The sequence below is a fragment of the Podarcis raffonei genome, chromosome 17 (genome assembly GCF_027172205.1).
Source record: "Podarcis raffonei isolate rPodRaf1 chromosome 17, rPodRaf1.pri, whole genome shotgun sequence".
In the NCBI taxonomy this organism is placed as follows: Eukaryota; Metazoa; Chordata; class Lepidosauria; order Squamata; family Lacertidae; genus Podarcis; species Podarcis raffonei.
Genome location: NC_070618.1, coordinates 40,206,677 through 40,231,159, shown reverse-complemented (window position 1 = coordinate 40,231,159; position 24,483 = coordinate 40,206,677). Strand labels below are relative to the sequence as shown.

The 24,483-nt window shown below is 45.8% G+C and overlaps 1 protein-coding gene across 1 annotated transcript; it reads left to right on the top strand.

The window, feature by feature from the left end:
• The first annotated feature begins 5,758 nt into the window (after nucleotides 1-5,758).
• On the top strand, nucleotides 5,759-20,770 carry LOC128404609 (intercellular adhesion molecule 5-like). The gene is made up of 7 exons (XM_053370306.1): nucleotides 5,759-6,127; nucleotides 12,686-12,949; nucleotides 14,771-15,091; nucleotides 15,722-16,000; nucleotides 17,339-17,614; nucleotides 19,135-19,377; nucleotides 20,368-20,770. The coding sequence occupies exons 1-7, from the start codon at nucleotides 6,067-6,069 to the stop codon at nucleotides 20,550-20,552; spliced, it is 1,629 nt and encodes a 542-aa protein (XP_053226281.1). The 5' UTR covers nucleotides 5,759-6,066; the 3' UTR covers nucleotides 20,553-20,770.
• Nucleotides 20,771-24,483: the final 3,713 nt, after the last annotated feature.

The following is a 24,483-nucleotide window of genomic DNA, read 5'->3' as shown; positions in this document are numbered from 1 at the left end:
TTGTTGTTTTTCAAGCAGAAAGAAATTTGATACAGAGTTGAGGAACACAGAAAGCTCCTGACTGGTGGAAGAGAGTTGAAGCACAGTTCAGTCACTGATCTCTAAGCCTGCAAATCAGTATCTGTACATGAGAGAGAATGTTTAAACTTTTTACACCGGTGGTATCATAGCTCTGTTCAGCTGCCTCATATTACTTACATTACCTCACCAAAACGTTGGAGCCGTTGTGGGAATTAAGAGACCTTTTCCCATTTCTGATAGAATGCCCACAGGTTGCCCTATTATGGAATGATTTTCTTCATGAGATATCAGTTATTATTAAAACATATTCACATCTCTCCTCAGTTATCCCTGCTATTTATGTGTGCAGATACTATGAAGAAAATTTGCCCAAAAGATCTTCTGACATGGATGCAGCAGATACCAGGAACTCTATAGAACAACAATGGAAAACACTGAAAAACCCACCTATGGAATTTCTCTGGATACAAGCCAATAAGCCACATCTAGAGGAAAAGAGGAAGCCAAATGGTAGTGGTTCTCAGTTGAGAAAATGGTGTGAGTCCCAAAAGGATCTCTCCAACGTGAGCAAATGGACAACAAAATGACCAATGAGTTCTGCTGTGATGTGCACTGGAGCACAAGACCCAGCTTCACATATAAGATGATGAGGTCTGAACCAGCCATGTGAACTAACTAAAACTAGCATTTGTCTGCTGGGTGATAGACTTGGATTGCTGACTTCTTTTCAGATTAAGCCCTCACACAATGGAAAACCAAACACCGTATTTTTTGCACCATAACACTCACTTTTTTCCTCCTAGAAAGTAAGGGGAAATGTCTGTGCGTGTTATGGAGCGAATGCCTGCGGGTGGCGGGGGGGATCTGCTGCAGTCGTGAGCAGAGGATCCATGGTTCCCCTTTCTTCCCTCCTCCGTGGCTCGCTTTGAAACAGCAAAGCGGGAGAAGAGCCACGGAGTGGGGAGGAGAGAGGGACAGAGAGCCTGCTTCTTTAAAGGAGCAAAGCGGGAGGGGAGAGGAGCCTTCTCCCCTTATACCCCTCTTCTGCATTATTAGCAGCATCCTTCTCCACACACCCCACGCGTGTTCCTTCTCCCCTTAAATTCCTCTCCTGCATTATTAGCAGCATCCTTCTCCACACACCCCACGTGTGTTCCTTCTCCCCTTAAATTCCTCTCCTGCATTATTAGCAGCATCCTTCTCCACACACCCCACGCGTGTTCCTTCTCCCCTTAAATTCCTCTCCTGCATTATTAGCAGCATCCTTCTCCACACACCCCACGCGTGTTCCTTCTCCCCTTAAACTCCTCTCCTGCATTATTAGCAGCATCCTTCTCCACACACCCCACGCATGTTCCTTGTCCCTTGAGTGCTTTTCCTTCCTTCCCCACTTAAAATGTGGTTACAAAGCACAGATCCACATGGATCCTCAGGATTTTTGCACTGGGTCACCCCAAATTCACCATCAGATCACATACATCTTGCACCAAAAAAATCACGCACCCACTGTTGCCTGGGGCCGCAGTGGTGCAAAAACGTGGTTACAAAGCATGGATCCACATGGATCCTCAGGATATTTGCATTGGGCTACTCCAAACTCACTGTCAGGTCACATGTCTGTGGCCACAGCATGAACCACAAAAATCATATATCCACTGTTTCGTTTAGAATATTTTTTTTCTTGTTTTCCTCCTCTAAAAACTACGTGCGTGTTATAGAGCGAAAAATATGGTAACTTCCATGAGTCATACCTAGCAAGATGAGTCTGGTTTTCTTTCCTTTCCCTCTCACTTCCTTCTGTTTTGCACATATACACGTCAACCTATAGATCCTTTTGGGTTAGTGTTTCAATAAACTAGTCTAGTGATGAAGGCTAAAAGCCTGCTAAAGATAAAACTCCCTCCTTATACCCAAGGGGCAGGAGGGGATGAGGAGGAGCCCAGGCACAGCTGTGCCAGTGGCACATGAGAACAAGCCTTCCTGTTTATGCTTTCCCCAGGGCATCATCATTGCCTAGATTTAGGTGCCAGGTGTCAGGGCTGGAGTCAGACTCAGGTCTGCAAGAAAGGAAGCAAATCTCTGGTGCCAGTGACATTAACTCTTTATTCAAGGAAACGAAATACAACGCAGCCTAGTGGTCTCAGCACACTTCCCCATAGGTCTTGGCCTTATGGAGCAGTTGCCAGGAGAAATTCCCTGCCTTCCACCCTCTCTAAGACTCCTCCTCTCCCAAATGTTTCCCAAGCAGTCTCAAACTGCGACTGGGCACCTCTGGCCTCTGTTCTGCTCTCTTTATTACTCTTTGTGTTCTTGGAGACCGGGGGGGCGGGGGAGAACTTATTGGCGGAGCCTTTCAAAGCTCAGCACGCATTCAATGTAATTCTTGCAGTGAATACCATTTTCTGACCCATTTATTTGTTTAACTGATTTTTAGTTAGCATTCATTTTAGTTTGCATTTTTCAGCATTTCTTTATAAAAAAAAGAGAAATTGAAGTATAATACTACAAACACCATAGTTGTTTGTTTATTGTATTATAGTGTTTATAGCGCTATAACACTGAAATAAAAAATATCATTTTTTGTCATAAAAATGTATGTATATAAAAACACGTCACAGTCAGCACCATTTGACCAATAGCAATATAAGAATGTAAGAGGAGCCTGCAGGATCAGGCCCATGGTCCATCTAGTCCAGCATCCTGTTCTTACAGGGGCCAACCAAAGGAGGGTTGCCATAATTTGACGTGCAAAAGAGAGGATACATTAACAACCCACTTTCCCACCTATGCCCCTGGCCGACTCTCTTATATTGGGAGTGGGGGCAGGGCTAGACTTCACAGCTCACTTTGGATTACAGCAGCAGCAGCTCCAGCTGTGTTCCAGGAAAAGAGACTGTCCAAGGCAGGAGAGCCGGCCTGTTCATTGGCCAGGAAAGGCCAGCTCTGCAAAGTAGCCAGCAGAAATCCCTGCTACCCCCATGCAGGCTCCCTGCGACTTGCACCAGAACCACTGCAGTGCTTGCTGCTGCTGCGAACTACACGAGGGCCGGATTTAGGTTTGATGTGGCCCTAAGGAGCTCCTGAAGGTAATGGGGCCCTTTAGATGTCCAGCTGTCCTTTGTCAACAACAAATTGTCGCTGTTTTTTGTGTTGAATATATGCTATATGTAACATCCTTTGTTATACTAGAACACCATTACCAAAAAGCTGGCCTGGCTACTTCAACAATTTACTCCTTCATTAGATTTTTAACCCTGGATTCAATACCCCAGGAATTAGAAAGGATTCAGGCATCATACAGAGTTACCCCTACCTGCCAAATTAACAATATTTTAAAATGAAATACAGTGGACGCTTGGGTTGTGAATGTGATCCATGCGGGAGGCACGTTTGCAACCCGCAGCACCGCATCTGCACACGTGTGGGTTGCAATTCAGTGCTTCTGCACACGCGCAAAGCACAATTTAGTGCTTCTGTGCATGCGTGAGCACCGAAACCTGGAAGTAACCTGTTCCGATACTTCCGAAAACGCACAACCCGAAAACGTAGCTGAAGCATCTGTAAGGTAAGACCGTAGAGATATAAAACTATAACATCATAATGCTATAAAATGTTTTTAACCCTTTCAGGTCTGCACCATGGTCTATTAACTGTGACTAACAAAGTCTAGGGACTTGGGTGGCGCTGTGGTCTAAACCACTGAGCCTAGGGCTTGCTGATCAGAAGGTCGACGGTTTGAATCCCCGTGACGGGGTGAGCTCCCATTACTTGGTCCTAGCTCCTGCCAACCTAGCAGTTCGAAAGCACGTCAAAGTGCAAGTAGATAAATAGGTACCACTCCAGCGGGAAGATAAATGGCATTTCCGTGCACTGCTCTGGTCTCGGAGTTCCATTGTGCCAGAAGCGGCTTAGTCATGCTGGCCACATGACCTGGAAAAACTGTCTGCGGACAAATGTTGGTTCCCTTGGCCAGTAAAGCGAGATGAGTGCCGCAACCCCAGTTGTTCACGACTGGATTTAACTGTCAGGGGTTTGTTTTTTTTAACAAAGTCTATCTGTGACTCATGAGAAGAGAAGACTCCCTGGAAAAGACCCTGATGTTGGGAAAGATGGAGGGCACAAGGAGAAGGGGACGACAGAGGACAAGATGGTTGGACAGTGTTCTCGAAGCTACCAGCATGAGTTTCACCAAACTGCGGGAGGCAGTGGAAGACAGGAGTGCCTGGTGTGCTCTGGTCCAGGGGGTCACGAAGAGTCGGACACGACTAAACGACTAAACAACAAGAACAAACAATCTGTAACTAACAAAGCTCTATGCTTCTGAATGCCACTTACTAGAAATCACCCCTTTGGGGTAGAGTTGTCATATGTCCGGTTTTTACCGTGTACATCCTCTTTTTATGGTTTAAAAGGGCTATCCGGGCAGATTTTTAAAATTTTGCAAAATGTCCAGGTTTATTTGTTTTGTACCATTAGTAACACCCAGGCCAAAGCCGTAGCAGTGTGACTGGCAGACAGGGCCAGGGGAGAAGGGAACATGGGGTGTGAGTGACAGAAACAGCTGCTGCTCCTCGCCCCCCCCCCCGCAGCCAGCAAGAGTCTGGATGCTGAGTGCCAGTGCGGGGAGGGCGCTGCAAAAAGAGGGCTCCAGCACTGTCACCGCCTAGGTGGAAAGTTCCCCACTGCTTCAGGCCAGTGGGGAACTGCCTAAAATCAACCAGCCTCTGGCAGGCAAAGGGACATACGGATCTGCAGATCTATCCAGGGGACTGATGCCCCCCATGCAAACTTTGCATTTCCCCCCACGCTGCCTTTGGGGGAAAAGCCCCACTTGCTCCCCTGAGAAAAATGCACCTTCACTCTAGTGCCTTGCAAGGAAAGTGGCCACTGGTAGACAGTAGACAGTGAGTAAAACCTCTTCCCGTGCCAATATATTCTGCTGTTTTGTGGGTGGGCGGAAGCAGCACATTCCCCAAGCTCTCTTCCTTGGAAAGTAATTTGTTAGCAGCAGTCAAAAAACAAAACAAGAAAGGCAGCCTATTCCTCCCTCCTGCCACCTCAGGCTCTCAAAGGGGGGCGGGCGGGGTTTGCATTCAGTGTTAGTCATACTCAGCATAAACCCATTGACATTAATGAACATGGCTAAATTAGGTCCCTTTATTTCTGTGAGTTTCCTTTTGAGTAGAGGTCAGTTGGCTCCACAGACGCTCTGGGTGCGGATGGGGGCAAGTGCCCAGCAGTGACCCCCCTTCAGGGCTCCCCCTCCCCACAAGTTAACAAAAACTCCACCACCGCCACTGAATGAGGGGGGTGCAATCCATGTGTGGTCGATACCTCAACGTGGGCCACATGGGGGGGGGGAGTGTTGCGTGACATCATATACACGTCATGAACAACGGGGGGGGGGCAAACCAGGCGCCCCTGGCAGAGATGCCCAGGCTGCCGCCCGCGGGCACGGGGGCGCAGAGGCCGAGCTGCTTGGGGCGCCCTCATCGCTGGGCGGGCTCTGCTCCTCGCCCACCAATATGGAGGGGGCCGAAAGGCTGTTTCACTCATTCTTTCGAGTTGTCCAGGATAGTCTGACTTTGTGAAGCTTTTGGACAGAATTCTTCGCCCAAGGCCCCCTGGAGAGCAGGCAGCGGAGGAATCGGTTTCGCCTTCTCCCTCCCGACTGAGACGGGGCTTTCCTAAATGATCCTGAGTCGGGGCCGAGCGCTGAGGGGGCGCAGAAGGAAAAACGGGTCGGAAAGCCTCTCCGAAGGCGGCGAAGGGGCGCTCGGGCGGCGCCTGACCCGGCTCCGTGACGAGCGCAGCCCCTCGCCGCCCCCGGAGGCCGGCCTGGAAAGGGGGCCGGGCGGCGGCGGCGGCGGGAGTTTCCCCGACCCTCGTGAGCGGAGCCTTTCCCGGAACCGCCTCCGGGCGTATAAACTCGGGCGAGAGGCTGCGGGCGCCACAAGCGGATGCTCCGGCGGCAGCCTGGCGGGACTGATTCGGCGTCGCCTGCGCACCTGAAGGGCTCTCCGGCCGCAGTGCCCGCTCCGCGCCATGCCGCGCCTGCCCGCTGCCCTCCTCCTGCTCGCCTCGGCCGCTTGCTCTGCCGCGCAAGGTAAGGGGGCGAGGGGAGTCGCCTTTCCGGGCGCCCCTGTCCGTCTGTCCCGCCGGCCTCCGGTCCTGGGGCGGGCGAGGGCGAGTCTCGAAGGCCGAAACCACGAGCTCGCCGTTTTAGAAAAGGGGCGAATGGTCAGAAACGCACTCTCCATATGCTCAGAGGCACTTTCTCTGAGCCAGACTTCACAGGGTTGAGCCACGGCATTGAAGAGAGGTTGGGCAGGACGTGGGGAGGGCTTTTTATTTCGCTTAAATCTGTGCGCGGGCTCTCCGCTTTTCCCTGCTTGCTGGCCCCTCCCGGTTTGAGGAGGGGAAGGGGGTTGCCGTGAATCCCCCAAGCTCCCCTCCTCTTGGGCTGAGGCGCAGGCTCGCCTTACTACCTTTCTTAGCTGGGGGAAACCCTGAGTTTTGCTTGACCTTGGTGTTATGCTTCCCGGAATGAGAAAAGCAGCAGCAATTCATTTCTGGCTACTTTCAAACAACAGCAGAGTGTACTTTTTCCTCCCTGAACATATTTTTTTTACTCATAAAGAAGGTACCTTCTGCCTGATTCTGTGAGTGAACTGATTAGTATATCTATGGAAGGACTCAGGAGTGTGAGAAGTGAATGAAAATGAATTCATTCTATGGTTCATGAACTCTAGTAGTACAAAATTACAAGAAGAAAACAAGAAAGATGTCAATGCAGCTGGCTTCAATTAAAATTTCAGTTAGAGCAGATGAAACAGACACAGTTGTGAAACTTTTTTAAAAAATTGCTATGGTGCCAAAGTATGAGTTCACATTCACTAAGAGCAAGGGTCTCTCTCTCACACAAATCACAGCAACAACATACACACCATTCCAATCTCTGGTGGAAACATTCTCTGGTTCTGTGATTGTTTGGATCCAGTTGGGCAGCCTCCTCAAGCTCAGCTCAATGTAGGTAAAATGTCCTCAGCTCAATGTAGGTAAAATGTCCAGGAGGGCAAAAGCCCAGGGTTCAAACACATGCTTTGGATGCAGAACAACCCAGGTCCAATTCCTGGTAGTATCACTAGCTAGAAGGATCCCAGGTCCAAGGCTGGAGAGCCACTGTCGAGACCTTGGAGAGAACTGCTAGGTAGAGGGCAGATCTTCTGACTGGTCTCTGGGTTTGCAGCTTTCTGACTCCCAGCTGTTTTTAAAGCAACATTTCTTTTTCTATCTAAAATTAGAATGGTGAGATGAAGAAAGCTAAACAAGAGGTAGACCTTTTTGTGTGTGTAAAAGGACGTGATCAGAGCTCAGTTCAGTTCTGGTACTAAAAAGAAATCCCTAGAAGGAGAACATGCTCAGATCTTTAATTCTAGCTGTATGTCTTTTGCACCTGCCTCTGGTTTGTAGATCTTGGGGTTCTTATTAAAAACAAGGTATTTCTAACAAGCTTGAAGTTTGCCTACTCCTGGTCACTCTCTAGATGGAGCAGCTGTCTGGCAGCTTCATATGTCCATGTCCCCGGGCCCAGAGAGAATTCTCTCCCAGCATTGTGTTTGCATGCTTGCTGCCTTGTAGATATCCACTGCATTTGTCTTAAGAGTGGAGACACAGTTTTGCTTCACTGGTTCAGAGAACACAGCCTTTGGAAGCGGGTGCATCTCTGGAGTTACATAGAACAGAGAATGGGGGGTGGGGTGGGGAATAGCTAACAAACCAACCCACAAATTTATATAATGAAAATACTCAGCACTAAAGCCATTTTATGCTTTAGTCTTCCTTGTGGAATTCCAAATGCCTGTTTTCCCTCAGTTCAAATGACCACTCTCCCTCATATGTACTGATGTATGGGAGTTGAGAGGAGCTAGATCGAGATAAACACAGACATAATATGCTCATCAGAAAGGCAAGAATAGTTTTGCATTGGGGTGGGGAGCCTTTTTCAGCCTGAGGGGGACTGCGTTGCAAGGCCAGACGCAAAAGGTAAGCAGAGCAATGGGTGTGACTCTAATCTTTGCACAGAACGCATTCCAGCCGCACAAGAATCGGGGGTTTCCACACACACGTCCTCCCCATCCAGGCGCATGGGAGGCATCGTCACAGTTTAAGGCAGGGAAACGCACTGGGGGCTGGTTCAGAACAGGGCCAGTTAGAGGGCGTGGCCTGGGGAAACTCCCCAGAGACGAAGTCTGGAATGCCCAGCCCTGAGCTGCACTTGGTGGCAAATACAAGTTGCTGCCATGTGGCTTCCCAAAACTTTTTCACTCTGATACAGACATGATGCAGACCATATCAGTCTTGTCATCTGGCCAGCCCAGGACCTCCGTACAAATTTTAGAAATGCAGGAAGCAGTAGTTACAAGTTACCAGTTTCTGCAGCCACAGCAGACACTATGATTCTCCAGCAGCTTGACTTCAGCCCGGTGATGCCTTGTCCCTCGAGACAAATGGATGCCAACAACAACTCCCAGCTGTGTGTGCAGAGGATTGCAACCCTAATCATGAATGTTCGGCATCACGTGTAGGTGCATCCCTTTGCCAGACAAAACAGGCAGTGTTTGATGACAGCCTTCCAAAAACTGGTGCCCTCCAGATATTAGACCAAAAGAATCATAGAATCATAGGGTTTTAGAGTTGGAAGGGACCCTGAGGGTCATCTAGTCCAACCCCCTGCAATGCAGGAATCTCAGCTAAAGCAGCCATGACAGATGGCCATACAATCTCCGCTTAAAAGTCTCCAATGAAGGAGTGTTCACCATCTCCTGAGGGAGATTCCAACTCCCAGTGGTGAATACAGTGGTACCTTGGGTTATAAACACCTCGGGTTACAGACTCTGCTAACCCAGAAGTAGTACTTCTGGTTAAGAACTTTGCTTCAGGATGAGAATAGAAATCACGCAGCGGCGGCAGCAGGGGGCCCCATTAGCTAAAGTGGTATCTCAGGTTAAGAACAGTTTCAGGTTAAGAACGGACCTCCAGAACGAATTAAGTTTGTAACCCGAGGTACCATTGTAGTTAGGAATGATGGGAGTTGTAGTAGTTGGAATATCTAAAGGACATCAGGTTGGGAGGCTTGGGCATCACTGTTGAGTTTGCATGTGGAAAGTCCAGATTCAGCTCTGCCTCCCCACCTTCGCCATGAAGGCTGCTTGTGTTTGTCACCTCTCCACTGTGCCAAAATGCTTTTCTGAGTGGCATTGTTATATAGCCAACACAAACGTTTATATCCCTTTTGCCACACTCAGGGTTTTTTTTTTTGGGGGGGTATATTTTAGTGTCTGTGAATTGTTGAGCACTTAACTTTCTCAATGTGACTTAACTTATTGAGTAGACCTTATGATAGACGTATAGGGTTGCACTCTTAACAAGTTGCTTTAAGCACCCTGCCATGTTCACAGTTCATTCTCCACTCTCAATCACAGCGAATGTGATTATAGGGTCCATGCTGAATATTCCCTTGAGTCATGAGGAATCCTAGGTGTTCAGAGTTGAGGGGTAAGGTGGGCAAGGTTTGAATGATGATATTACCCCTTTTGTGGGGGTGAATAAGCTGCACTGTTACTGGATTTTTTAAAGCAGTTATCTTCCTATTCTAAATTAAGCTGTCAGCCTTTAAGTGGAACCCACCACCTCACAAAATAAAATCCCAGTTCATTTTTGACTTCACTCCTGAGGTGCACTCTTCCATTGTCTCCTGAGACAGACAGATGCCAACCATACGGTACTTGTTTTCCCTTATGGGACAAATACTGCTTTGGGAGGGAGGCAGTCTAAAGCTTTTCTTTAGCGCCCCCCCCCAGCTGCTAAGTTTTTGTTTTAAAGAGACATCTAATCACAGACCCCCCCCATAGTCCTTCAAAGTGTTTCGCCAAAGCAAACATCTGCTTAAGTGAGGTCCTGAGAAATTAGCATTTCACTCTGTGTTATGAAACCAAGTGAATGGAGGTTTCCAGATTGAAGGTACCAGTACTATTACCGGTATTTCCTTTTATTTGCAAAGTGAGATTATTGGGATGGAAAGGTTAGATGAAGATAAGGAATATTTCTTCTGGGGAGATAACAATCACGACTGGACCTAACGATCAGGGGTCCCTTTACCTTTATACGCATGTTGGCAGAGTTCGGTTCCTCTGTGTTTTCTGGGGCTTGCGATCCCTAGTCAGTGTGTTTGTGTAGCCTTGCATTCCAAGGGTTTGATGTATTCCTCCTTCCCGCCCCAGTATTTCTTCTTGCAATTCACTTGGTGAGTTGAGCTATTCCTGGAAAGGGTCTGATTTTCTGTCAGCACTAATCAGGAGTGGCAGGGAATTCCTCTTCTTGATCTACTGGCAGCAGTCTAAAGAGCAAGTCAAAAAGTGAGTCATTAAACAAAGGAAAAAGGAAGCCCTAAAGTCTCCTCAAAGGAGATTTAAAGTCACACCTAAAGCATGTCTATTACAGTGCCTCTGTTCTTAATTCTCAAGAATCATGGGGGAGGGAGGAGAAGGCAATGGTTCCACGAACAGAAGCCTCTGTTTAAAAATAGAAGCAAAAGGACTCCAGTATTTCAATGGCTAATCAGTACCATTAATGGATTTAAATTAGGCATAGGAAAACTCTGACTCTCCAGATGTTTGGGACTACAATTCCCATCATCCCTGACCACTGGTCCTGATAGCTAGGGGTGATGGGAGTTGTAGTCCCAAACATCTGGAGGGCTGGAGTTTGGCAATGCCTGATATAAAATATCATTTGTTGTTGTTGGCATCCGTCTGTCTCAATGGACACAATGGAGTGCGCCTCTCGGGGGGGGGGGAGTCAAACCACTGGAGAATCATAGCGCCTGCTGTGGCTGCAGAGACTGGTAACTGGTAACTGCTGACTCCTGCGTTGTATTTGCTGTGTTCGCACTCCCCGAAGTGACCTCTGTGGGGCACAAGCTTGGATAGTATGTATGAAGGTCCTGGGCTGCCCAGATTACAAGGCGCCTTCTTGGCCTCACTGATGTGGTCCAAAGGAAAGCAGAGCGATACTCTTGGCACCAGCTGGCTGCAAGAGTTGCCGGAAAGAGGCATACAAGGCCAAAATCTTTTGGACTCCACTCTGAATTTGTGTAGGGTTTGCTCCTTAGCCTTTTCTTCTCCTGAAGATGTCCTGTGAGGTAGCAGGTATGGATTTCTTGTCAGGGTTTATGCCCAAAGCCTTTCTCATGAATGAGTATAACCACAAGGCAGCGGAGGTTTAGGATCAGAGTTTCCTTCTCCTAGATGGGCTGCCTTCCCAGGTTGATGGTCCCCATCTGCCCCTCATTTCCCTCTGCAGCACCTGCAGAAAACACATTCTTGACCATTGTGCCCACTATTGGTTTCCTCCACTTAATCTGCCAGAGCCTGTCTTCACATGCAGGGGGAGTCCCATTGGGTACCCTCATGTGGTTAAGCTGGCCAGTCAAAGCCATTTCTGGGGTGTGGCCGCTGTCACATGCCGACAGCTTCAAGGAGCCACAGGAGAGAGCTGGGTGGGGATCAAAGGTGGACAAACTACCCCAGAAGGAGCACAGAATTGTAGAGTTGGATTATGAGGATCATCTAGTCCAACCCCCTGCAGTGCAGGAATATTTTGCCCAAGGTGGGGCTCAAACCCACAACCCTGACTCTCATGCTTTATCAGCTGAGTTATGTTTCCTGCTGAGGGAAATGGCTGTTTCCCATGAGGTCGGACCCCCAGTTGTGCCAGAAATTCAGGGCTAATAAGAGGGTAATTAGTCCTGCCAACCTCTCCAGGGTAGGAGAGGACTGTCTCACCCGCAGAGTCCGTTATCTGGCCGCTGCAACAAGATGTGGGGGCAGAGGGCTTTGGGTGCCAAGCCTGGCACGGAAACTGGGCACTCTCTGGAGTCATTCTCTAGAGCAGGGACACCTGTTTCTTAAAAATTAATAAGATTTGGCTAAAAACAGGCGTATTCTGGACTGAAGGAGATAAGGGAAACAATCTGTGGAACTGCAGAGTTCACCTTATTCAGTTTCACCTTATTTGGTATTACTACTTTCTTTCTTTTGCCCTTTCCTTGCTTCTTTTCCCCACTGTAATCTCACCATTTTATTGCTTCTTATTGGGTTTTTTTAATTAAGAACTATTTAGTATTGCACTTTTGTACATGTTGTATCTATTGTGTTTTCTTTTTTTGTACATTTTTATTGATTTTTTAACATATCATTTCCAACAATCATTTAACATAAATTCTTATCTTACACAATATTTTAGACTTCCATCAACAACCTCTGAAGATTTTCCATACTTTATCACTTATTCTGCATTTCTTAATTTCTCTATTACTTTTAATTATCATTAACTAATAATTCTCTTCATAATCTTCATTGCAATATTTCACACATTCCTCCTTACAGAACTTCTTGCAGTCCTACTAGCGTAATCTGTTTATTACAGTTGCTTTTTAAATAGTTCAAATATTTACTCCAGTCTTCCAAGAATCTCTGATCCCGCAGGTTTTGAATCCTTCCTGTTAATTTATCTAATTTTGCATAGTCCATTAACTTCATTTGCCACTCTTCTTTCGTCGGTAATTCTTCTTGTTTCCATTTCGTATCTATTGTGTTTTCAGAGGCTCAACAAGAGGACTACTACTTGAGGATTTGGCCAGAAAAGCCTGCAGTGAAGTATGGAGATTCCATGGTATTAAACTGCAGTTCCAATTGTGAGAACATTGGCTTGGAGACCAGCTTGCAGACCGTTGCTGCAGGGACTGGGCCTACTTGGAAAGCCTTCAATCTCACCAGTGTTACTGAGTGGGAACCAAAGCCATTGTGTTTTGCTACCTGTGGGGGGACAGAGCAGAAATATCAGAGGATAACCACCACAGTTTACCGTAAGTCATATACTGGGCAGTCCTGGAATAATCATTCACTAAGGGCAGAGGATTTGGAGTGCTGCTTGGCTTGAAGGTTATCCAGTGGAAAATAGGAGGGACATGGATTCAAATTCAGCAAGAGGCCAGGAAAGAAAGTGGCTGGCTACTACCCTGAGCATGCAAAGCTGCTTTCTGAATCCACATAACCCGGTAATCTAACTTGGAGTGGCTGTCCAGGGGACCAGGTAGGGATCTCCTGCACAGTCATTTGTGATCCTGGAATGGGAGCCCTGTCTTCAGGACCGTCTCCCCAGAGTAGTTCACTGTGGTGCTGACGCTTTTGCATTTTCAGCACCAGCAGGATGCTTCTGTATTGGCCCAGGCCTTTGGTTTCTCTTTTATTTCCTCATTTAAATCTGCTTTGAATGCTGTTGATGTTTACTTCTATGTTGCTGCACTGCAATTCCTCCTGTTACTATTATTTGTTTGATTCTATTTATGAATTACTTCTTATAAAGCATCTCAAAGCAGTTTAACAGCAGAAAGAAAGAAAGAAAGAAAGAAAGAACAATTTGAAATGCAGTTCAGCTATAGAGTGTTTTTATTAAAAGAGCTTTGTTTTTATTTTTTAAGCTGCCCTGGAAGTTTCCTTGTAAAGTGAAAGGCAGGTGCAAACCTCAAAAGCCCCGAGCAGCTTAGAGCCATTTGCCCAGAGGTTGAGGTTCCCTTCCAAGGCCCAGTTGCTTGGCCCACCTCAGAGGTGGGGGGACTTTTTCCAGCCCAAGGGCTGCTTTCTTTTCTGGACAGCCCAGGGGCACTACCAGTGGTGGACAGGGCCAGATGCAAAAGTGGGTGGAGAAATTAATGTCCAGTTTACACTCATGCATCTTCTCTATCCTCCATCCAGACAAGGAAGAGACATCCAAGTTCAAGGACATATTCCAAACAGGCAAAATCATTCAGCGAGGCTGCAGAGCTGGGCTGGTGAGGGGCATGGTCTGGGGAAAGGGGCTGCAGCTTGAGGAGAGTTCTGAGAACCAGATAGAGAAGCCTGGAGGGTTTACCCGACATCGAAAGAGGTTCGCTTGCTGAGAACAAAGGGCAGGGCCTTGTTGCAGTAGCCCCCAAGTTATAGAATTCCCTTCATTGCCCCATCCTTGATGACGTTTTAGTCGACAGTGGAAATGTCTGTGCCTTGAAGAGATACATTCTGCGACCTGTAATTATTATGTAAATTAATCAAATGGGCATGCTTCCTGCCACTTTTAATATTTTGCATAATTCAGCCTGCTGTGGCATGCCTGGAAGTTTAGTCCTTTCTTAGCTCTTAATGGCTTTGCCCAAGTCAGCCCTCTCTGTCAGCCCCACTTGGTTCCCAAGCAAAATTATCTTTGCAAAGGCAGGAGGGAAGACGGCAGTGGGGTGAGAGGGGCTGCCTAGTTGAAGCAGAGACCTCATGGGTCTCATCCCATGCCTCCTGGCCCTGAGGTGCCCAGGAAGGATCGGTCCCAAGACTGGCGTAGAAAGAAACACAGAATGTGTATCCTTTCTTTTCCCATTACTTCTGAATTTTATTAACCAATGAAGATTGGGTGGTATTTGATACTCAATTGTTTATGCATTTTTTTATTGTTAAATTGCTTGGACATGTTTCATAGGAAGTGATCTGTAAATGAAATAAATTATTATCTTTACTCATTTCATTTCTATACTGCATTATTTTTATGGGGAAAAATCTCAAACTGGTTTACAACATTTAAAAAATAACAACAATCCAGAATAAAACATTATTGAAGAAAGTCAAATCAATAGGATTTATCACTTTTTATTCTGTTCCAGGAGCTCCGGAGCGCGTAGTGTTGGATCCGCTGCCAGAAGTGGAGGTGGGTAAGGAGTATAATGTGACTTGTCGAGTTTTCAATGTTGCCCCCATCTGGAACCTCACCGTGACCTTGTATCAAGGGGAGAGGAGGCTGTATGTGGAGACCTTTGAGGACCACAGGAATCCTGAAGCCGGCAATGTTGTGGTGACAAGCAACAGCATCACCGCTCAGCAGAATGACCACGGAGAGGAAGTCACCTGCCGCGCAGTTCTGGACCTGAGGCCAGAAGGGCCCTACTTGGAAATGGCTTCCCTCAGCAAATCGCTGGAGACTGTTGGTGAGTTCACATCAGAGGCCCCACGTCCTCTAAAAGAAGTGGGCACAATGGCAAAAGAAGCAGATTCATTGACTGCTAATGTGCATAAATCCAAGCAGAAACTCTGGAGGTAATGGAGCCCCCCACCCCGCATTGTCACTCCCCCATACAGATCCCCTTGGATGTCAGAAAGGACACTCTTTCTTGCTTCTGTTTTGCATCCATGATGGATCTATTTCATTTTTATTTATGAAATGGCATTGGGGTGCAGACAGGGCTACTGTATCTGCAAGGCTGGGTGTACTGAATGAAACTGCAACTGGTTGTAATCTTTTTGGTATAGGTGGCTACCTGTGATTTTGCTTATCATTTATTTCCATATGCCGCAAACCAGAGAGGGCAGTAAGTCCATGGAAGCCAACTAACACCTAAGCCAACTGAGCAGGCTTGATGTTCATTGGGCTGGTTTGGATATCTTTACTGCCTTTCTTTGTTTTTTGGGAAAGCTCACTTGTTTTAGCTTCTGCAAACCTCTAGTTTATTTCTTTAGTAGCTTTATTTTCATTTCTGTTGGCATCAGTGGTCACTGCCTGTTTATGGGAGTGATATCTCTTTTCATAACTGATATGATTTCTTTCATGGTTTTCACAGTTTTCCCCATGGACCCATATCTCCAAACTTTGGGCTCTGTAGAGATCAATACTAGCATGCCTGTGGAATGTGAGGTGTCTGGACTTTTTCCGGTTCAAAAGGCAGTGTTTCAGCTGTTCTTTGCAGGGGAGAGATTGAACTCCAGCAACCATATATCAGAGCACAAAGTGAGTGCCCAGGCTCAGGTGACCTCAATATCAGCAGGAGAACATCAGTTGATCTGCACAGTCTCTCTCGGGCCAGTGACCAAAACTGCAGAGAGTACTGTGAATGTTTACAGTGAGTATCATATCTGGATTTCATAGAATCAAAATTGTAGAGTTGGAAATGACCTGAGGATCATCTGGTCCAACCGCCTGCAATTCAGGAATCTTAACTAAAGCATCCATGACAGGTGGCCACCCAACCTCTGCTTAAAAACCTCAAATGAAGGAGAGTCCACTACCTCTCATGTTTCGCTGTCAAACAGCTCCTACTATCAGAAACTTGTTCCTGGTGTTTAGTTGGAATCTCCTTTCTTGTAACTAGAAACCATTGGTTCAGGTCCTAGCCTTGGGAGCAGGAGAAAACAAGCTTGCTCCATCTTCCATGTGACAGCCCTTTAGATATTTCAAGCTGGCTATCATATTTCTTCTCAGTCTCCTCCTTAGCAGGCTAAGCCTGAGCTCATTCCACCAGCATTTGTTGGCCCACCACCTATAAAGCACAGTCCTTTGCAGTGGGGCTGCCAGGCATAGGTCTTCCCTGCACGCCTGTCAAAATGACAGACATTTGGCTCCCATTAGTTAACAGCCTTTCAACATGCAATTCTAGGGAACAGAGTCTGGCCAACGTCTCCACACCAAGAGGCGGATGATGAATGGGTTGAGCAACAGACTGGAACTTTTCTGCCTGTCCAAAAAAGCATCTAGATTAGTTTATCTGGCCCAGCTGGATGCTTCCAGGAAGCCCACAAACAGTAGGGAAAAGAAACAGCTTCCCCTGCCCCTCCTGTTTGTCCCTAGCATCTGGTACCCTGCCTGGCACAGGTACACTGCCTCTACAGGGAGTGGGTGGCGCTGTGGTCTAAACCACTGAGCCTCTTGGCTTGCTAATCGGAAGGTCAAATCCGCATGATGGAGTGAGCTCCCGTTGCTCTGCCCCAGCTCCTGCCAACCTAGCAGTTTGAAAGCATACCAATGCAAGTAGATAAATAGGTACTACTGCAGTGGGAAGGTAAATGGTGTTTCTGCATGCTGTGGCTTCCATCATGGTGTTCCATTGTACCAGAAGTGGTTTAGTCACGCTGGCCATATGACCCAGAAAACTGTCTGTGGACAAACACCGGCTCCCTCAGCCTGAAGCAAAATGACTGCCGCATCCCATAGTCGCCTTTGACTGGACTTAAGCGTCCAGAGGTCCTTTATCTATTACCTGTTACCTTTTTTACACTGCCTCTAAGCATGGAGAGTTCTAAGCTATTTCATCATCATGGCTAAAACCTGCCAATTTACCTCAAGCCTATCTTAAAAATTCACCAAAATTTTTAACTTGATAGGGTTTAGCTCATGGTGTAATAATTATAGTCAGTCAAGCAATCTAGATATGTAATGGCTGTTCTGCTACATTCTCTTGCAGGTTTGCCCAAACCCACCCTGCACATTGACCACCCCCAAATCCCTGTCAACACAAATGTGACAGTTATGTGCAGGTCTGATGGCTCCAAGTCCCCTGGTGTCGTCATGCGCATCAGTGACACCAAGGAGATCTTACTATCCGGAGATGGTCCTTCTCTGCAGTATTCACTCACAGCCCAGAAAGAGGATAATGGGAGGCAATTCATGTGCAAAGTGGAGCTGAAAGTTGATGGGCGCTCGGTTGTGAAAGAGACATCTGCAAATCTCACTGTCTTCTGTGAGTAGGAAATGCTCTTCTGAACAATATTTTATTTCTAGAGATTCAGAACTCTTCGCATTATGCAACAAAGAATAAATAAATTATGCAGTGGGAATGAATTATCCAACCTGTGCAGCTTGTTTTCCATATATATAGGCCTAGTTCTGCATGAGGCAGGCTGTGCTTGGACTATACACTTCAGACTGTAGATAGGGGCTCACATGACTGAGAGCTATTTTATACATGGTGGTTGTTGATTTATTTACGGTATATTCCGATTTTTCTCCTGACAGAACTCAAGGCAGCTAACAGATAAAAATAAGAACCACTAAAAGCATAGAAAAAACCCCAATCATTAAAAAACAATTAAACATTGGTAGAATTAAAACCACACACACACAATTAAAACATACAAATAATTACAACAAAAACAGCACAACAATCAATCCCTGCACTTCAAAAAGAGGCCTGGCCTTCTCCCTTATATGCTAGTTTTTAATCTTTTGTTTGCATCAAGTAGCACTGAGTCATGTCAGCCCCCACTATCCCCTGCCTTCTGAAGTGGTGCAGACCAAATATAGATTTAGCTCATCATTGGGATCAATGTGATATATGCACAATTTGTGGGGTTAATTATTGTGTAAGGTTAATTAATTAATTTCCATGAATGAGAAAATAAGGGTTAGGGAAATTGCTTGAGAAGCTGGCCTATAAAACGGGAGGTTATTCTTGGAAGCCATCAGGTCTTTCCTACCCAAGCACAGGTCCTATAGCTGTACTTTTTTCCAGTGTAAGTTCCCAATGCATTTTCTCAAATCTTGGAGCCACTTACACAACCTGATCAACTCCTGATTATTCACATCTGATGTGATGTTCGATGCTGGGAGGGTTGTGTTTGGATGTCCGGTTCTTTTTAAACAGTGAAACCAGGGGCAGGGAGGGGCTGATTCAGACCCGTGCCGTTTAGCTGGGAGTGTGTTAACCTCCCTCCCTCAACCATTTCATTGATCCAAATTGTCCCAATGAGAGATACTAAATGGTGTGTGCAAGGGATATACTAGTGCCTATGAGTGTGTGTGTGTGTGTGTGTGTGGTTCAATCCCACCCCCAACCCCTCCTGTGGTTTCTTTTAGCATGTTTTCTTTAAGAAGAAATAATAATTGTAGGACCGGATTATGGATGTTAACTCCTGGCATCACATCTGTTTTGACCCTGAATGTATGAACTGAGCTCAGCTGAAATGCATTCTGTGATCTGAAGCGATACGACACTTCCTCTATGGTGCTTGGCCTCTGGTGGTTTATTCACACATGCGTCATGCAGTGAATAAGCCTTGGGATTCTCAAGTTTCTGTGCAAGCTGCTAGACTGGAGCACCCAGCTGGCTTCTAGGATCCATGAGCATCCTGTGCACGCTGCCTAAATTAGGGCACAAGATTACCACCAAATCTTATGCGGTTTTGCAATGATGAAATAAGATGCTGCAATTCATCCCTTCTGGCCAAGGCAAAACAACCACGTTTGTCTTCTCCATTCCAGATGCGCCCCAAATGAGTGATTCTAGCTGCCCTGATAAGTTGACCTGGAAGGACGGCAGTGAAGAGACCTTTATCTGTTCAGCCTCAGGAAACCCACCACCAACTGTTGAATGCAGGAAAGATGAGGTGTCGTACAACATTGGGATACAGCAGCAAGTCACAAAAGAGCATGGTGGCATCTATCATTGCAATGCCACCAATGCCTACGGATTTGATGTAAGAGATGTGATCATACAGATTGAATGTAAGTTAACCTCCTTGTCCAAATCGTCTTCCAATGAAACACACACACACAAACACACACGAGAAGTAGAGAGATAGAGAGAGACTCACATGGTTTGGATTTGTAGCAGACTGCCAAGAATGTGGAATTATTTAAAATTACTCTGCTAAAAAGCAGGACCAAAATGTAGGTTATAAATTGATCCCAAGGAGTCCAACAGAGGGAATCTTCCTCAATCTTTCTGGATTGGAGATAGTACACAGCTGGATATGGGATGCCAAGCCGAGCCAGGCCACTGGCCAGGTTTTCTAACAACCCGCAGGCATTAATTGCACAGGTCCAATGGAAAGACTCTTTTGGGTTTTGATGTGAGTGCTGTTGAAATCTTGCACACGCTTGTTGGCTCGCTGAACAGCTTTTGTCAGGTGCCAGCCTGACAAAGTCGCATATTCTCAGCCTCAAAGTCAGAGACGACAGTGGACCAACATAAAAGTGTGCACTTACCACAGGTAATAGTGATGCCTTCAAGTTCCCAAATCAGTGGACTTGACTCTTCTGACACTCGCTCCTGTGTTCCCTTTGATAGGCCTTAGTGCTTCATAACCTCCAATTTGTGTGTAGCCTACACAAAATTCCACTTTTGGAAATGTGCAGATTAGCTCAATTGTCTTAGCATTTCAATTTGCAACCAGACTTCCAACCCTTAAAATACCAGGAACTTCCAGAAAGCAGTTAGTTTTGGAGGAATAGTCACACCTAGCATTCAGCAGCAACACAAGTGTAGGAATCACCAGAGGTCTTAAAGCTAGTGAAAGAGGCAAGAATCTCTGTGGTCCACTGGTCCAGGCTCATTTACTTGAGCTTTGGTGTTTAGCAACCTACATGTCCTTTCAATCACGAGGGCTTGAATTTTGCCCTTTAAAAAGCAAAGCTGTGTGTGTTCTGCAGATTTGCAGCCCTGCAGAATTCTTAGGCCCATAACCTTAACCCACTTGTCTTTGCCTTTCACAGCTTACCAGCCTGACATCCTTGGAATCATAATTGGGGTTCTCTGTGTATTGGTTATTTCTTCTGCAGTAGGGGTGGCTTATTACATGCACTACAGAAGTAAGATCAAGAAGTACCACCTAAGACGGCGGCAGCAGCAAGTAACGGGGAGCCCCATGGAGCAAAAGTGCCTGAATGGCAATGTATAGTCTGTGAATGTTTAAGTGGACAGGTGGCTGCTATAAACTGAAGAGGAACTTGAGCCCATGCCAGCAAGTTGCAGTTGTTCTTCAGGTTCATCCTCCCCACTTAGCCAGTGATCAGGGGGAGAAAATGGGAAAGCATTCTTGAGATGCTGAACAACTGATGGGCAGTACTCCAACTGGACTTTGTCTTAAGGAGTTTGAATGGTTTCTGCACTTTCAGACACTGACTGGTGGAATTTACTACATAGAATCATAGAATCATAGAGTTGGAAGAGACCACAAGGGCCATCGGGTCCAACCCCCTGCCAAGCAGGAAACACCATCAGAGCACTCCTGACATATGGTTGTCAAGCCTCTGCTTAAAGACCTCCAAATAAGGAGACTCCACCACACTCCTTGGCAGCAAATTCCACTGTCGAACAGCTCTTACTGTCAAAAGACTTGTGAGCAGAAACATGTCCCTTTTATGTTTTTCTTAAAACCTTCTCTTCCATCTAAGCCTTGGAATCTTGAAGTTTTGAGAACTGGAATGTTGGACTCTCATGCTTACAGGTCAGGAGGGGGTAAAAGCTGCCAGAGCACATGCTTTGAGAGATAGCTGACAACATTCAGTTACTCTGTAAGAAGCAACACAAAGAGTTCAGGCAGGTGTGTTGAAGGCGGGAGGATGGAAGAGCCTCATTAAGGATGGACTATTTCCCTAGCAGTGGATGCTTTCAGAACGTTGATTTTCATTCCTGCAGTGTGAAATGAAGCATCTGCCTGGATCCTTCACCTCGCCCCACTGGGACTATAAGCCGGCAAGATCATGATTGCATTTTGCATTGTGAAAACAATTGTCTCCTTCTTGGACCATCCAAGCTCTTCCAGGGTGCAATCTGGCACCATTTGGGTCTTAAAGGAAAGCCAAGATTCTTATGCGGTGGCATAGTCAACATAAAATGGTTTTTTATCATGATCCATGAACTCAGGATTCTCTTCTTTAAAGATACTACATGTCATAACTCTAAGGCAACTTGTCTTTTTCAGAGTCAGGCCAGGCTGAAGTCTTTAATGTGAAGGATATGAGAATGGTTTAAATGCTTTTAAATGACTGCTGAAAAATGCTGGGTCATGTGTTTCCACATGCTCAGTTTTTCCACATTTCCTCAAGTTTAAAGTGCCATTTTTGCACATGTGGCTCAAAGCCACATTTATATGTAGAAACACCAAGAAAATCTGCTTTGTGAATTATGCTTTATGGGGGTATGCCTAAAATGTATGAAATGGTCTACATACATTAGAATAGGAGGAAAGCGCTCTTGCAGAACCTTGAACTTGTCATCTAGATTTTTTAAAATGACTCCTTGTTTTAAATCTAACCTTGTATAGGAGAATTACCCCACTGTTTCAAAAATCTTTGAGCTTCTATTCTGGAGGCTGAGCGCCCAAACAGCAACTGAATTGAAGGGACTGCAAGTTAATTTTCTTGCATCAAAACCTAGCAAGTCATTCTCAATGAATTTATTTTTATGTTCTTGTCTTATTGCCTGGAGAATAAAATTGTTTGCTAAATTCTGTTCATGCCATCTCCTGAATGAATGAAACTTTCACTGCAGCATGGTGAGACTCTGTTACCAGGAAGAACTGCACACTGCTAACAGTATGTGGGACACGGTGTCTTCTGAGAGGCAGGCGGCATGTGCTGTGATTATGCTTCCTTAACTGCTCTGTCAGTGTTATCATGCAACCATATATAAAAATGAGAATGCTCTGAATTTAAAATTCAAGGATATTTCACTATTATTATTCTGTAGACTTTCCATAGCTTAGACATTAGAGATTTTTAATAATAGTAATAATTAATAACAATAATAATGATTTATTATTTATACCCCACCCATCTGGCTGGGTTTCCCCAACTACTCTGGGCAGCTCCCAACAATTCAAAGCACAATAAAATTTTAAAGAGGTTTATCACTGCAAATAAATCATAGAATCATGTAACTGTAGAGTTGGAAGGAACCCTGAGTGCCATCTAGTCCAACCACCTGTCAGTAAAAGAACACCTGGGAGGCACTGACACACCAACTTTCTAAAGTGGCTTCAAGGCTGGAGTGCTGCAGTGCTGTATGTGGGGCTTCTCTGGCACTTGGTCTGGAAGCTGCAAGACAGTGCAGGATGCTGCAGCACAATTGCTGGCAGAAGAGACGCCTCGTCAGCATAGAGCACCTCTGCTCAGAGATCTGCGCTGGTTGCCTGCTCACTACCAGGCCAAGTTCAAGGTGTTCCTATTAGCATATAAAGTCCTTAACAAATTGGGATCAGTTTACATCTGAGATCATCTTGCCCCACATATGACCGCTTGACCACTTCTGTTGGCAGAGCTTGGCACCTTCACAGAGGCTGCACATGACCCACATGTGTCAGCACTTGATTTTTTAGTGTGGCAGCATCAACACTGGAACGCCCAGCCTCTTGCTCTCAGACGCCTTCACTGTAGCCCTTTCAGCACCTGCTGAAGATGTTCTTATTTAGACAAGCCTACCCAGATATTCTGAAAGTTTGTAGGAGTTTAAATTTGTTTTAGTCTATTTTACTGTGGTTTTAATCTTCTGTATATTTTAAATTATGGTTGTAAAAAAATTTTTAGAGATGATTTTATTGTTCTGTCTTTTTTGGTAAACCACTTTCATGTTTCCTACAGTCAAGCAGTATATACATTTTATGAAATAAGTAAATAAAATTAATAAATGGGGAGGCATGGAGAGGGAGGGGGAAGCCCTGTTGTTATTTTAAAAATTGTTTTATTAAACATTTTCTTGGTTTACGTAAGTACATACGGTGTCTCTGTTTCCAGTTTTCTTTTCTAGAGATCGTTTATATTTGATGTGATACAGTAACGTTTTAGAAAAGGTTGGGAGAAGCCCTGCTATGCATGGGGAAGGCCTTGCCTAGGACTTCTGCTGATGGAGCTCATCAGCTGCATCCTGCCCAGGTCTTACACCTGCTCCTGCTGCCCCTGAAAAGGAGCAAAAAAATCCTGAAACCAGATCACCTGCAGGGCCTAATCTTGGGGTAACCTATGATGTGAGCATTCAATCTTCTGGCTGTTTTAAAATTATTATTATTCAAGGAAATAAACATCTATCTGACTTTTAGAAGACATCTGAAGGCAACCTTGTATTGGGAAATGTTTAATGCCTAATGTTTTACAATTTTTTATGTGCTGTAAGCTGCCAAGAGTGGCTGGGGAAACCCAGCCAGATGGGCGGGATATAGTTTGTTTATTTATTTATTTATTTTAAAAAATTTATTGAAGTGATTTTGCCCCCTCACAAATGGAACGAGCTTGGGAGAAAAGAGACTGTACAAATGGAAACACAGGCTATGTCTCTGCATCACAGTTCCCTAAGTGCATAGCTGGATTCTATGAACTGGACCAATGTCTGTTGCTGAGAACAGAGTAGGTAGGCAATACTGGATGGTTAAGCCCAGTCAAAGGCAACTCTGGGCTTGCGGCGCTCATCTCGCTTTCAGGCCGAGGGAGCCGGCGTTTGTCCACAGACAGCTTTCTGGGTTATGTGGCCAGCAGGACTAAACCACTTCTGGCATAATGTAAAATCAGCCATAGTAACATTCGCATTACACACAGAAAATTAAGATAATGAAGGATAACATTAAAATAAAAATTATGAATAACATTAAAAATAATCCTAGTGCACTGCTATCAATTTATTCAGGTTTGGCTCTATTTCTGTCAGCAGCATTCTTAAATCACCACAATCAGCTATCCCCGAAGCCGGGGAAACCCCCTGCCTCCAGCACGACCTCCGGGTCCTGGGGAGGCATTGCTGCTGCCCTGCACCCCACCTGCCAGCCAGCGCCATTACACAACGCATGAAACAGCTCTGAATGGGTTTCTCAAAAATTTCTTCTCTTCTTCCATTATGCT